At 34.8% G+C, this 16,839-nt stretch overlaps 1 protein-coding gene and 1 long non-coding RNA gene across 2 annotated transcripts in view; both read left to right on the forward strand.

The window, feature by feature from the left end:
* Positions 1-4,842, forward strand: part of LOC126973908 (monocyte to macrophage differentiation factor) — a 35,735-nt gene extending 30,893 nt beyond the window's left edge. Inside the window, exon 4 of the mRNA XM_050821279.1 lies at positions 3,193-4,842. Coding sequence (XP_050677236.1) covers positions 3,193-3,381 — 189 coding nt within the window. The 3' untranslated portion in view covers positions 3,382-4,842. The remainder of the gene's footprint in view (positions 1-3,192) is intronic.
* Positions 4,843-6,545: 1,703 nt separating this feature from the next.
* Positions 6,546-13,833, forward strand: LOC126973944 (uncharacterized). Its single transcript, XR_007731450.1, has 2 exons — positions 6,546-7,355; positions 7,444-13,833. It is a non-coding gene; the product is annotated as an uncharacterized LOC126973944 (long non-coding RNA).
* Positions 13,834-16,839: the final 3,006 nt, after the last annotated feature.

Consider the following 16,839-nt stretch of genomic DNA (forward strand, 5'->3'; position numbering starts at 1 on the left):
GATAACAGTATTGCTACAGATGGTAACCAGATATGTCAAATTTTTGCAGACTATTTTCACACTGTATGAGGCTAATATGTCATGTGATTTTGTTACTAACGCCCATAATAGTAATTTAGACTGTCTCAGCAGTATTGTTGTTCACATGGATGATGTAAGTAGAGTTATGAAAAACCTAAATCCGAATAAAGGACCCGGTCCGGATGGAATACCGTCACATTTCGTTAAATTATGTCATGTTGAACTTTCTGCACCCCTTTCTATTATTTTTAATAAATCCCTATCATCTGGAGCTTTTCCTAAAAAGTGGAAAATTGCTCATGTAATTCCTGTTCACAAATCTGGTGAAAAGACAGATGCTCGTAACTACAGACCTATTTGTATACTTAATTGCTTTGCGAAAATATTTGAACGCGTTATATATAGACATATTTACAACTTTATTAAACCTATGCTGATTCCTGAACAACACGGATTTGTATCATGTAAATCAACAACATCTAACATAACTGAATATATTGACTATCTATTTGAGACCATCGATGACAAGGGACAAGTACAGAAAAATTGAAAACATTGATGACTGTTTCAATCTACAGCGTGACCTTTCTGCTCTCAGTGCCATAATAATTTAATGAAACTAAATGTTGACAAATGTCATGTTGCCACATTCACTAATAAGATAAATAGCGTAAATTTTTCCTATCACATTTCGAATTCACTTTTAAGTCATAAAGAATTTACTAGAGATTTAGGTGTCATTGTTGATAAAAAAACTATCATTCATTGAACACATTGATACTACTGCTGAAAGAGCAAATCGGATGCTAGGTTTTATCTTACGCATTTCAAAACCTTTCAAATGCCAACATAGTGTTGTAATATTATATAAATCTCTGGTTCGTAGTATTTTAGAATATGGTTCAGTAGCATGGTCACCTTTTTATAAAAACCACATTGATACCGTGGAAAATGTTCAGAAACGTTTTTTGAGAATTTTGTGTAACCGTTTCAAACTTAGAAAATCACTGCATAGTTATGAAGCTAGATTTAAATATTTTAATCTAGACTCACTTGAAATGCGCCGTAAATTAATTGATCTAATATACATGTATAAAGTTGTAAATCATCATATTCATACTAAACTGTTGTCCAGGTTTTCACTATACTGTAATCCTTGTAGGACTAGAAATGTAAGGACTTTCTTTGTTCCAACTTCTCGCTTGTGGACATCACATAAAGCGCCAGTTAATAGATTATCTCGTTCATATAATGACTTAGCAAATATCAATAACTGTATAGATATTTTTTCTAATAGTCTGTGTAGCTTTCGACGCCTAGTTTTAGACACTCTGCGCCTGTTAGAGCCTTAGCTTATCTTTATGTGCTTCATAATTATGTTTTTTGAAATATGTATCAGTTTCGCTTTATTGTATGTTATACTTATAGTATGTAGGATATAATTTTAGTTTGTGTGTTTTAAATTTATGTTTATTTTATCTCAGTTAACAAGTTACATGCATTTTCCTAAGTCATGATAGTAACATAAAATTATTTATTGTTTTATATAACTCTTCATTTATTTAAGTTAAATATCACGTGTTACTATCATAAGTGTTTCCATTTAATTGACGTATATGTTAATAATGATTTACTTATATTAGCGTTATTTTGTAATTATTAATACATGTATGTTGTATGGGAACCAATAAATAAATAAAAGCATCACTGAAAATTTGAGGAATTTTTACCAGTTTTTACCAGAGGCTCCTTTGCACAGAATTCCGGTTAGATTATGGGTACCACAACGGCGCCTATTTCTGGCGTGAATCAGTAATTTGTAAGCACACACATTTGTACTGTGTTTCGGTATGAAGGGCGCCGTAGCTAGTGAAATTACTGGGTAAATGAGACTTAACATCTTATGTCTCAAGGTGACGAGCGTAGTTGTAGTGCCGCTCAGAATGCTTTTCGAGAATCCTGAGCGGCACTGCATTGTAATGGGCAGGGCGTATCAAACCATCACCTGAACGTCCTGCTCGTCTCGTCCCTTATTTTCATTAAAAAAAACTGAAAGCAGAGTTATAGGAGGTTTTGTAAAAGTGAGGTTATGTTATATATGGGCAACAGGTTATATACTAAACATGGAAGTAATGTAATTTGCATGCCCTTTTTGGCTAATGTGTTGATTCGTATAGGATTTTTTTGTTTACTTGTATACACACATTATGCAAATAAATAATTTTTATGAAAAAAAGAAGAATATCAATAAAATATCGATTTCTTTATAATATTATGTTCATATTTCATTTTTTTAAACTCTAAAGACATTATGTTAATTGGACGTAATTCCAGAAAAACGTTCCAAACCACAATCATGTCAAAATTGAGTTAAGAACACAAAACTGGTCACGTGATTCATATTAACGGACTGACAAAATAGGTCCTACAGTACTAGGTGGCAGCCCTACTTTCACTCATTAAATGACATCATGATTTAGTAGCCCAACCCACATGTACGAGTATAGATTACACTAACATTTATTAAAGTTTAAACACGAACTCCTTAAAATGTGATGTTTGTGATTTGGAACTTTTTTCAGGAATTATGTCCAATTGTAATGCACTTCATCATCTGGTGAAAGTCGTTTTGGCTTCAATTGTTTATACTCATTCACATTAATCTTTTTTTTTTATGGAATTGGAAGACAAACGAGCGTACGGGTCACCTGTTGTTAAGTGATCACCGTTGCCCACATTCTCTTGCAACACCACAGGAATCACAAGAGCGTTGCCGGCCTTTGAGGAAGGTGTACGCGCTTTTTTTGAAGGTACCCATGTCGTATCGTCCCGGAAACATCGCACAAGGAAGCTCATTCCACAGCTTTGTAGTACGAGGAAGAAAGCTCTTTGAATACAGCATTGTGGAGGACGGCCACACATCCAGATGGTGGGGATGATATCCTAATTTGTGGCGTGTCGTGCGAACGTAGAATCGATTAAATTAATCGATATCCCATTTTATTCGTGATTATTAAGACACTGAAGACCGCATTTTAAAATTTCTCGTCTTCTAGATTGTGAATTATTATTTAAAAACATATCTCAACTTATTACATTTTGGTCCAGAAAACCCGTCTCCTTTTAAGTATATTATGTTAGTTTATTACAATTTGAATTTTCTGTTTACAGCACCACATTCCAGCGATGCAGGATCTGAAACTTGGAGGTATGTTGTATTTGATCGGAGTGTTCTTCTTCAAGTCGGACGGCCGGATTCCGTTCGCGCACGCAATATGGCACGTGTTCGTAGCACTGGCTGCCAGCGTGCACTACCTAGCCATACTACGCAACCTGTTCCCCGATCTCAAGGCACAGTGAACTACTGCCCTATTCGGTATCAATTAGAGCTCTCTATTTCTGTATCGCGATAACAAGAAGATTCGCAGCAAATGTCAATTGGCCGGCTAGCGTGGGACGCAATTGTGATCCATTTAGGCTTATATCCTTAGAAGTTATTCATTGATTGATTAGTTGTAGTGAAAATTGAAGTAGGCCTACTTTGAAGCCAATAACCTTCCGAAATTGGCAAGTGCCTCCGCGTCGCGGTATGCCTTATTATTTTACGTGTATTAATAGATTGCTTATAATTATGATGATTTGAGAGATTGTATTAGAAAGCTATTGAAACAAGCTATAAGACCATGCAAAATAAACTATCTTATAAACAAAATGAGGCTCAGAACTTGGTCAGGGCGTGGTGTGCCGTACGGCACTTTCGATTTTGGTGTAAGTATATGAAAGATCTAGTGTCAGACACTTTCCGATTTTCGGAAGGTTAATGTTGCAAGAAGGCGTGTGTAGTGCAAAAAATATCTTATACAAGCTTTTTTGTAGGGCCAACAAACTTGAATTGCTTTTCACGCCAATAATCCAATTGACATTTTGCATTTTACTAGAGTTTTACCTATTTATGTGTCCAGACAAAATTAAAACGATGTACAAATTCATTTTGAGTGATGTGACGAAAACAGTTTTATTTTAATATTAACTGAGATACAATGATTGTAATTGTTACGTGTGGAGATTACAGGTTTCGAAAAAACCGGTCACCCAGATTGTGCTCATTTACGAAATGAATCAATAAAAATACACAGCCTCTTTGGACCGGTAAGGATCATTCCAGAATGATGTCGAAGAGTGTATTAGTAGGGTAGTAACACGAAAAACATGTTTTTGTAAACAACTCGCATGATCTATGTTCCGTTACTTATCGACTTCTCGCGAACATTCGACGTAGCAATATTTATAGTCCATTTGCGCACTAAAGTACTACAGATAGCCTTTTTACGATTCGATGACTCTGACAGTTCGTTGGAGGGTTAAGCCAATTGATCTAATATACGTAATTACTATGAGTGATTCTAATTCTGGAAATCAGAAGTGTAGTATAGTGAAACAGGCAAAGAATTCGCCATTGCTTTTATCATGTACGAATAATGTGTGTTTTCGTCGCACCACTTACATTACAACGTTTGTAGAGAGTTTTTCTGAAATCGTGCAATATTATTTTAAGTAATAATCAAATTTCGGATTTATTAGCCGGAAAGTGTTCTTCAAATAGTTCTAGTTGTGGTAGAAAGTATGGTCCAAGTTAACGTTTACTGTGTATTAATCTACATATTAATTTAAATATTCGTTTATTATCCAAAATTCTTTGATATTTTTACTCTAATGCTATTTTTCTATTTAGCACCCTGGATGATATCAGTCCCTTAGTAAAAGCTATTCAATAAATCCAGGCAATTATACTTTTGGTGTTGCAAGAGAGCGTGGGCGGATGTGATCCCTTATCACCAGAAGACTCCGCTTTTTTTTAAGTGAAATCTTCTTTAGGTTGAGCACTTTTCTTGCGATGGGTATAAAATGTTAAACTCGCGTCAGGACACGTGACCTGATCGAAAATTCGTAAGACAGTCGTTGAAATTATGGATGAAACTTGATTTTTCTGAGAGATAAACTTTTTAATGGGAAATAATTGTAATAGTTATACATGTTAAATTTTTTATGTCATATATATTGTCAGTTTTGTGTACGACAGTGCAATAAATGAATATTGCATTTAACGACATATATGCTAGTACTTTTGTACTGATAATTAAAGCAATTCGCGCGAAATTATACCCTAACCATTCAAAAATGCATATTTTTTGCTTCTCGACATTTTTGGGACGTAACTTTATCTTGTTTTTGAATGAATATGCGAGGAAATTTAATCTTCTTTTCAATAGTGCCTATATCATTTAAACCCATAAAACCAAACCCATATCCAGACACAATGGCGTTGCCCTTTGCGATAATTCAAGGAAGCTCACATTATTAATTAGCAATATCCAAATGTTTTGAGTTTTCTTTAGTGTTAATTCCGCCAATATTTGTCTTCAAACAACTGCAAAGCGACTTGGCAGTCTCGTGCCAGATTTTGGCAAGTCAACATCTCCTGAGGATGCTTCGGGTAGAGGCCAAAACACTTGTTGAATTGTTTGAAGACTCATATTGGAGGAATTAAAAAAAATCAAAATATTTGGATAGTTATGGATTTCCGCAAACTACTTTAATTTTCTTAATTGGCAATAATCATGCTGGCTTGTCTGTCAACTAAATAAAAAATACTTGATAACGATCCATTGAGTATCTTTCACAAAACAAGCAATTACGTAACATATCAAAGTGCGTGCGGTGTCGAGTTTTAAGCTCTGTTCAAACTGAGGCGAATAATGCGCGGAACGCGTTTTATGGCAATTCGATCGCTCGCTTAGCCTCTCAAACTGACGCGACTTCCCGCGTGTCATTTTTGGTTCTTCAGTGGAGAAACATCATTTATTGAGAGCAAAATTCAAAGAAATTAACATCTTGACTGTTGCTTCTCAATATATTCTTGATAATGTAATGTATTTTCATAGGCACATAAGTGAATTTGCCAGAAACTGTCATAACCATAATGTTAACACCAGTAACAGACATAAACTGATGATGCCTACTACTCGGCTAAGTCGAGTTAGGAAGTCTTTTGTGGGGCGATGTTTATGCTTTTACAACAAGATCCCAGAAAATGTTCAAAACAAAAGTATTACTTTATTCAAAAGAATTGTTAAAAAACGTTTGTGTGGTAAAGGTAACTATAACATAAATTACTTTCTTAATGATACCACTGATTGGGAATGGAGTGACCGCCCTCAGGCTATTAAATAATAAGTTTAATTGTACAATATTACTTTGTAAACATATTTATTCGATGAAAAAAAGCAAGCCCGCTGAGTTTGTTGCGCCCATTCTTCTCAGGTCTGAGGCATTCATTTTGGAATGGGTGGTAGTTTTTTGACTTTCAATAAGTGATGTCACATCCTATTTTGAATAAAAATATTTGAATTTGAATTGTGAGACTAAATAATCCCGGCGGGCGTCTCGCTCTTGTTTCGCTTCAACTTGAGCGACTACTCGCGTCAATTTGAACACGTCCATACAAGTTAGCTGTCACTGTGAGCGACTTCCGTTCCGCGCGTTATTCGCCTCAGTTTGAACAGAGCTTTAAATGTGAGGGGCGCCGCGGGGTGACGAAAGGAACCGGGTATTAATAAATTATCAAAATTATTTTATTAATAGATATGACGCAAACCGTTCGTTCTTTTTTCAATTGGACGTAGTTCCTGACAAACGTTCCAAGCCACAAACATCACATTTTAAGGAATTCGTGTTAACAGTTTAATAAATATTAGAAATAAAGAAAGATTTTTTCTTTTGAAACTTATAGTATGTACAAATACAAAAGATATAAAATAAAAATTAACTTATGATTAATAAACAATCAAAAAAGAAAAAGACTGAAACATTTCTACTAAATCCGATTCAAATTACATACATGCGTCATGATGTCATTTAAACAGTGACACTGACAGTAGGGCTGCCATTTTTTGTCAGTCCGTTAATATGTATCACGTGACCAGTTTTGTGTTCTTAACTCAATTTCTACATGATTGTGGTTTGGAACGTTTTTCTGGAATTACGTCCAATTTCATTCTGGCCTGAATATTATACGTAAGAATCTCATATTCGATATGATAATAAGTACATTTCTTAGAACCATTTTTGCCGGAACTAGTAATATTTATATAAAACTAGTGGACCCGACAGACGTTATCCTGTACACACGTGTTAAATTTGAAAAATCGGTCCAGACGTTAGGAGGAGATCACGTAGGAGATTTATATGTCGACTGTATTGAGAATCTAAACCAATCTCAAATTCACTGGAACCCTCTAAAAAAAATCATTAAAATCGGTCCAGCCATTTAGGAGGTAGTTCAATTGTGAATCTAAACCATCCTCGAATCCACTTGAACACACACAGAAAAATTTCATTCAAGTCGGTCCAGCCGTTTAGGAGGAGTTCATTGTCAACACACGGACAGAAGAATTATATAATATAATACTAGCTGACCCAGCAAGCGTTGTATTGCCGATATTAAAATCGCGATACAAATGTAACTGTTGATCGTAGATGGGTGAAAATTTGAAGTTGCATGTATTTTATATTTTGTAATTTAAAAAAAATGTCAAAAAAATAAAAAAAAATAATTTGGCGTGGACCACCCTTAACATTTAGGGGGATGAAAAATAAATGTTGTCCGATTCTCAGACCTACCCAATATGCACTCAAAATTTCATGAGAATCGGTCAAGCCGTTTCGAAGGAGTTACACTTACATTTAGCACTCGCCCAATAAAAACTCCAGCAAAAAAGGAAATATAAGAACTTTAGACTGGTAAATGATATGATGAGAAAATTAAGTATTTTATGAAGACAATAACATGAGGTCAGAATCACACACGATCTAGTTACGTGGTCTCACTTAACCAACGATCGATCGACTTACAGATAAGTATGTTACGCAACGTTACATTACACGCTAACTTACTTTACTGATATACATTCGTGTTGTTATTTCGATACCATCTGAGATATTATGTTATTTACTGCATGTGAGTGAAATAGAAGATATTCTATTAAATTAAAATTTTGTGTATTTCAAATTTTGGAAATAGAATTTAGTGGCTGAGGCTTCCTAGTATATTGTCTTATGATATTTCATTGGGAATGTCTCGCAACATCCTTAGCGGATACTTTATAAACAATATAGAAATAATCAGAAATGATTAAAAACATATTTCAAAAAATCACACAATTAAATGAACCAAAGTTAAAGGCATAGTCCAAATGATTGCGAAACTGAAGTGACAGTAGGCAGGGCATATAGTTCGACGGACAGATGGCCGATGGGGCAGTAAAGTCCTCGAATGGCGACCACGTACCGGAAGACGCATTGTTGGTAGGCTGCCCACAAGATGGACAGACGATCTGGTCAAGATCGCCGGAATACGTTGGATGAGGGCAGCGCAGGACCGAAGGTTGTGGAAATCTTTGTGGGAGGCCTTTGTCCAGCAGTGGACGTCTTCCGGCTAATGACAATCAAAAGAAATTTGAAAACCTATTAATATTTATACTGTTCAGTTGGGAATACTGGCTCTTTTACATTACAAACTCAAGCTTTTCAACACTTTTTACAGAATTTATTATTTATTATATGGGTTATTTACCATAATTCTATGATTTTTTAACTAACCCCGCTATAGACAGACAAATTTTGATTTATGCCAAAATTTATGGGCGAAGATAAGATACTGTGCTTCCGAACTTAACGCTTCCGCGTCTTATGTCTTATGACAGCCCGACTGGTGTTGCCACTACACTTACTTATAGCGAATTGTTAATAAACCGTGGTTTGCTATGTTCAGCTCTTCAGTTGTAGCGAGACTAGAGATCATAAGAAGATTTGTGATGTATTATTTCAGTTTTATATATGCCAGTTTTACATAGGCCATAACTGGACACTTGAACAAGCATACCAAGGTCTATGAACGAAACGCCATCCAGTGGTTCGATTAGCGGTTACACCTGAAACATAATATTTAAGCACAATTAATAAATTTGCATATACTCATAGAAGAGAAGGGAAATCAGTTTAAAATAGCGAAGTGTTCCGCACTTATTTCAGTAGTTGATAGTAAAATCTAGCCGACGACACCGACAATTTTCTCTGTTTGCCCAACTCTTGCAAAGGCCTTCCCCATTTCTTTCAACTCTGTTCTGTCAAGCGTTTTGCTAGTTCATGTTCTTCTAGCTACTGCCTTTATTTCGTCTTCCCATTTTCGAAACTGTCTACCTCGTCTTCTGTTTCTATTTCTTAGATAACAATTTTATATGAATTAAAGTGTATTTATTATTTTATAAAAATAATAATAATTAAAATAAGGCTTTATAGCTGTTACTTATTTTTTTTCATATCCTTAACTAATTCCTTTCGATTTTTTTAACAGCTTGTCCTTCGACATACGCCTCCTCCAAAGACTTCCACCTTTCTCTCTGTCTCTCTCGCCATTCTCATTCATTCTGGGCCAGCCACTCCTTTAAGGTCATCCTCCCATCGATTTATTTGTCGCCCTTTGCTTCTTTTGCATTCTCGTGGATACCACTCTGCTATGATTTTTGTCCATTTTTCGCTTTTGTCAAGTATCATATTATGTCCCGCCCATTTCCACTTTAATGTATGGCATACAGTTTTGACATGTTTGAATTCAGTTGTACCCTTAATTTTTGTTACTTTTATTTTATCTGTTCTTTCTTTTAAAACAACACGTGGAAAAAAATATTATTTTATATCAGTATTAATATTAATTATAATAATAATTCTGTTTCATTTATTATGAAGAAATACAATAAAACGTTAACTTGGACCATTTCAACAGAATCGTTTAATCTATCCTTGGAATTGTATATTCTGTAACATATTGTTATTGATATTATAATGTGCTATATTGTAATCATATTTGAATCTCGAGACCAAACCGAACCATTTTAGAGAATTTAAATCATCGTGTATTAGAATTTTTAGAAATGTTTATACATCTATATTCTATACCTACTTATACCTGTTCGATGTTTCACTTAACTTTTGTACAATATTATCTCTCCTTAGATGTAACCTAGGGTTGCGATAGTGCTAGTCTTTCAAATAGTTTTTGAAGTTTTAAAAGGAATTTTTAGATCTGGTATTTATTTATATTTAAGTCGTGTATTGAATCTAATTGTAACTCTGGTCACTATCGTGGCCATTATTTTATATAGATATAAATATTTTGATGTTTCTGACAAATTTGGACATTAGTGTCACTAATTTCATACTAAGTATTTACAAACCGATTATTTGTGACCATGGGTATATAGTTACTTTTTTTACTCGCATGTTTGTCTTCTAGATTTCATTTCCTATATATTTCAAGGCAAAATGATGTTTACATATTGATATTTTAAGCATCTGTCATTGAAGGCATGTAGACATAATTAAATTTAGGTTAAGGATTGGTCTCCGCTGCCCTCCAACTAGATACCGCACTACCTAAGAACAATAGCTTTTTTCTTACGGCTACTATTAGATGCATATGTGCGTGGCATCTTTCAAATTTTGTAATATATGCAACCTGGCATTTTAGTTTCAATTATTAGCAAAGTTTAGTAAAACATGTGCCACGTCAACATCACACTTTCTTCGAGACTGGCTTGAGTAAGCCCACTTGGTCGTAGTTGCCACACTTTGTGACTACGCCTGCGGTATCTAGTTGGAGCGCAGCGGACACCAATCCTTAACCTAAGTAATTAAATATATTTTTATTGCTCAATCGCAATGCGGGCAAATTAACAACAACGCTAAAATCTTTGTGAGGCATTAGTAAAGGTAATTTTGTTTTTGCCTTGTTGTAATTTTGCTCTATCCGTAGACTTCCCATATGTAGTGTCAAAATATTGCCATTAGCAGTTATTTTAGAGGAAACTAGTAGGAATAAAAGCATTGATTATGATAGTGTTAGTTTATAATGTTATATTAGTGGTATGATAAACTGAGTAATTATACCTTTGTATTACAATGGACGTTTCTGGACTGCCTCTCTGGGTTGGTCGCTCATGCCTGAGGACCGTGATCAGCATAATGGTTGCATCTAGAGCAGAGAGAGCGGACCGTGGAGAATTTGGATCAGTCTTTGATTTGGTCAGTCCATCTTCTTGGAGAACCACCGCGCGATCTTAGCCTTCGGTATTTCTGAACAGTGCTTACTCGAAAAACCAATTGCTTCGAGTTTATTTATTATCTTGAATTATGTTCCAGTATCTCTGCTAGCTGGTACAGAGGCGACTCTTCCTCTCTCTGTTTCTCTTGGCAACGACAACCATCGTTCAGATTTGCATTGGGAGATCACGTTTGCGTTTTCCTTTGGAGTTTCTGTTTAAGGATTGCTTCAGTATGTGCATGAAATCACTTAGGAGTGTATGGTTTCACCAGCTCAGTGTCTGTCGCTGTGGTTGCCATACAAGTCTAAATTTATATTTATAAAGTATGTAGCACATAAAAAAACAAACTATATCTTTAACTATTTTAGTGAACCAAGATCGTGGTATTATGGTGATTGAAATGAATTTAGATCTTGTCAGACTTTTCTCGGATTTTAAATTCTAATGTGATTTCTGAGCGGATTGTCTTAGTTCGATCGTATTATCTAGATCTATCGTACAGATGGTATTAAAAGCAATACCTATATTAATAACTATATATCCACCCGAAACCTAATAACCTTCTTTGCCAAGGAAAGTGTTAAACTAATTAGCTCGCTAATATGTCCGACTTAATGAAATAACAATATTTGAGTTTTTTGTATGGATAGTGCAATTTCTTAGGATTGTCACTATTTATAGTCTTACAAATAAACTTGGTATAACCTTGTTAAAAATGATTACAAATAGAAATTTTGCTTAATATTGCTTTAATCGCACGTATAACGTTTCCCGCGTTTATTTGCAGGGCTACTTGACATTTGGAAAACTTCAGAATAATCATTGTATTGACAGTGTTGTCAGAATATAGTCAACATTTTGCATATTCTTGGTTTATTCTCGGGTATATTTTTATACCAAGTTTATTTATTTCTATAGCTTATTTTGTAACTTCTTGTGTGCGTACATACGTACCTACCGTCTTAATAAGAATATCAGTTTCAAAAACAATACCGGATGACTAAATACAATATTAGATAGATACAGGGGCGTGCATTGCCTTTCCAGCAAGGTAGGCACTGTAGATACAAGTACCTACCTTAATAATATAATATTTAGGTATCGCACACATAACGCGGAGAGGTTAAAGTTGTGATTTATTCTCGACATGTTAATTTTGTGGTTTTAAAAGTAAGTAAACTAAAACTTACTGGGTGGATGTTCAATAGAAATTTTGGTATAGAAAAATGGAACTAAATTTGCTATCTTATTACTTTACCAGTGGGAGTCTCCTTTGCACAGGATGCCGAATAGTTTATGAGTACCAAAACGGCCCCTATTTGTACCGCGAAGCAGTAATGTGTAAACATTACTGCGTTCCGGTCTGAAAGGCGTCGAAACAAGTGAAATTACTTGGCAAATGAGACTTAACATCTTATGTCTCAAGGTGACGAGCGCAATTGTAGTGGCACTCAGAATTTTTGGGTTTTTCAAGAATCTGCAGCACTGCATTGTAATGGACAAGGCGTATAAATCTCCATGAGCTAAACGTCGTGCTCGACCCGTCCCTTATATTCATAAAAAAATAACACCAATGGTATATATTCGTTTAGGTTCTTATTAAAGTAGTCATTGCCTAAGTACCTATAAAAAAGCACGCCCCTGGGTAAATAATAGGCAATTGCTGGCAACACTTAACCTGTAGTTGTCACAACGGAGTTTCGGTTCAAAGGTGAGTGTAATAATGTCGACATTCGATACATGAACACAGAGCATCCATTGTTTCTCCGTGATACGCAACGGCCATATTGTTCTCAATATAGGACACACAGGAGCTAACATTTGTTAATTATAAATGAATATTCATTCACTCTGAAATCTTAATTTAAATACAATTGAATATAAATTAACCTAGCTTTTAGCATTTGTTTGCGATTAGACTTATTAATAAAAAAATTAGAAAATTTATTGAAGTAGGCGTTACTTTGCGGAAATCCATAATTATACAAATGATTTGAGTTTTCTTTAGTGTTAATTCCGCCAATTACGTCTTAAACAATTTGACTTTAGACTTTGAGTCTCGTGCCAGATTTTGGCGTGACAACACGTCCTTAGGATGCCTCGTGTAGAGGCGAAACACGTGTCGAATTGTTTGAAGACAAATATTGGTGGAATTAACACTAAAGAAAACTCAAATCATTTGTATAATTATACTTATCATATAGGCACTGCTGATCTGACCAATGTTTTACTTTGGTTTATATTCCTATAGAACCTCATGAACTCGACCGCACTTGTGTAGAGGTTTTAAACTTCTTTTTCACTTGTACAGCCATATGATATCTTCTCGAGTAGGTCAGAATATTTAAATTGATTAAATTTTGTATAAAATTAGTCTTCTAAAGTATTTAATCCTTAGAGGAATTAGAGTTGATCCTTACTGACCCTTGATTGCTAGTGGCTCTTACCCAACCTGGCAGATTGCGGGTTGATTTTGACTTGTGGGACTGAAATTGTCCATGTGTACAAGTTACTCAAAGTCAAAGTCAAAAAATTATTTATTCACTGTAAAACTTTATAAGTTATTTAGTGCAAGTCAGGATGAAGAACAAAAGTTACACTAACATTCAAATGAGTATAACAATATTCATTAACAAAAATTAGAACATTAATTCCAACTATCTTTGTCATTCAAATAACTTTTCACATTATAATAGGCCTTAGATGTTTATTTTTTTTTTATTATACATTAAATTTTTTTAATAGGTCATATTTTAATATCATTTGGGAGTTTATTATGAAATATAACAGAATCCACATTAAAAGATTTTGCAATTTTACGAAGTCTAGTAGATGGAATGGATACTTATAAATTTGGTGTTGGGAGGTTGTTGTTTTCAGAAAGCACCTGGTACAAGAAAGAGTCCATCTCTTACCTAGCTATAATCTCCGTGATCTCGTCTTAAGTTCACGCATCTGTCTTACGGCCGATCCCAATATTCAGTCTATCTCTTGCTTAAGAAAAAAATCGTAACTATCCTTGACTTTTCTGTCCCAATAAACTTATCGAGGGTAACTCACCTACCGACGGTACCTTGTCCGTACACGCTGTCTGTCAATGGGACGACGTATAGCTTACCAGCGATAGAAGGAAATTGTAATTCACGCGTCCCAATATAAGGCGATAAGAATTACTTATCGGGTATATTGGGAGAGATTATTGACAGCTAATTACTGACAGTAGAAGGTAATAATTTATCTCTATATGTAGATAGTATACGTGGAACGGCCGTTAGAGATGTTGGGCGCAGTAATACACCCATAGGAATATCGCAACAGTCTTAGGAAAATACGGCCGTTGATCGCAATATGTCGTATTCTCTTTGTACTAAAACTTAAACTGAGTAACAAAGAACTGAATAAAAAAAAGTTGAATTTGACAAAAAGTCAATTGAAACCGCAAATTCATTTGCTCTTCTGTATGGTACCTACACCAGGAATCCCTATAATATTAGAAGATATTTAATCATATATATTTCGCAGGGAAATGATAATAACAGAGATTTGGTCAATTCCCTAAGTGATTTGATCAAATCACGGAGTATGTTTAAAGAACAACATGATTTTATCATTTCTCTAAACAAATTTAGAGATTTGATAAAATGCCAGGGTTGGTTCCGTGAAACGACAATGAGTGACGCGACTAGAACTTAGGATGTAAAAGCGAGCTTCAGACTTGAGTCATACCCCGATCCGGGCAGGTTAGGTGGAAGGGCATGGTTCGCCATCCCGTGTTTTTTTTAAATAATATGGGCCCCGTAAAGCGGGGCTTCTACTTGGCCTTTAGATAAACTTATCTGTTTTGAGGTTAGGTTAATTTGATTTTCAAGAGAATGGTGCGTTACCTTTTCATGGGAGTGGGGGAGTGAGCCAGGGGACAGAGGACATCTCCCCCCTTCCCCCACCTGCGACACGATACTAAATTCTTACCAAATTATGTCTAAGTCGTACTAAATAAACCTTTTTAATACCAAAGAAAAGACTTTTACGGAACCAACTACGGGATTTGGTCAAATCACTATATTTGTTGAACCGCTGTTTTTATCATATCCCTGCGACATATATATTTAATATTCTAACAAAAACTAAACTAACTTTAATTAACCTCTTTTAATTTAGATATGTGTGGTTTTAAAATTTAAGAAAAATAATTTTTAACTTTAAATATTTCGTTCTAGTCAAAAGGATTTCCTTTAATTTAGCTCATTTATGATTTTACTGACAGAATTGAATAGTGTACAAAGCAATATCGTGAAGCAAAATAATTGTATCATTTGTTAACGAATGTAACTGCCGTATTAGCAAAAAACAACTGGTCAAAACAGTTACGTAAATGCTTTTATCATACAATTATTATTGTTTATGTTACTATGTTCTATTTAAATATACAAATCGAAATCGTGCTCAAGTGCGAGTGAGACTTGCATAGGATAGTGTAATGGCGGCCATCTTAGTCTTTATTTTTTGTTGTAATCGACGCAATAGTAAAACCATAAACTTAGTAAACTAGCGTAATAGACGAACCCCGTGTGAGAGTTAGATAACTATCTTTAAACAAAAACCTAGATGGAATAGATGGACCGTGAAAACATATTGAAACAATTTAGTGTCCATTAGTCTCCTGTCAGATTGGACCGCATTTTAATTCTAGTGTTTTTTATCGTAATCGTCCTGTGTTTTAATGTATATTAATTAAAAAATATAATGGTGTCATGTTCTGTGTTAGATTGTGTTGTGATTTACAGCAACAATCCAAATAAAGAAACATTGCACAGGTAAATACAGATTCTTCTATATACTGCTTTCGTGGTGCTTATTTTCGTAGAACATATTCACTAAAATATTTTTATTACCTACATTTTATATACACAGTAAATACTCTGTTTTCTAAAGATTATAATATTAATTAAAAAATATGTGTTAGAAAATAAAATATTATATACGTGAATATGACGCCGCATATCAATATTGTCATAGGGATTGACCAAAAGCAAAATACTACACACTTCACTAACACATCTGTAAAACTAGCACACATGAACATTTTAAATTTAGGCATTTACCAGTGGGAGGCCCCTTTGCACAGGATGCCGGCTAGAATATGGGTACCGCAACGGCGCCTATTTCTGCCGTGAAACAGTAATGTGTAAGCATTATTGTGTTCCGTTCTGAAGGGCGCCGTAGCTTATAATACTTATAGTAAGGATAAAATTTTTTTGTTTTCTTTTAATCTAGTAAGATATTGTGACCATATACACAGCTGTTCAAGTACAGCATTAAACTTTATTGAAACCTCTGCAGAAGTGTTGTTAAGTGGCCATCTTTATTCATAAGTAGACAAAATACCTATTATGCCTGTACGACGTAAATATCTAGTTAGCAAATCTATTATATAATTAGAGAAGATTATTTTATCTTGGTATGGTATAGTTTAATCGGGCAAATTTCCGCAATTCGACGACTATGCGCCTGTTTTGCGTGTTTGGGAATAAATTTGTTATTCCTACCACCCAATCTCCTCCAGAAACCTTAGCAACCTCTTCTCCTTCCTAAAGACTTCCGGATTTGCCGTATTGGAATCAATGTTGGGGAGTGTCTCCCGTGCTTGTCTACAGTCCTC

Source organism: Leptidea sinapis, chromosome 30 (assembly GCF_905404315.1).
Source record: "Leptidea sinapis chromosome 30, ilLepSina1.1, whole genome shotgun sequence".
Lineage (NCBI taxonomy): Eukaryota > Metazoa > Arthropoda > Insecta > Lepidoptera > Pieridae > Leptidea > Leptidea sinapis.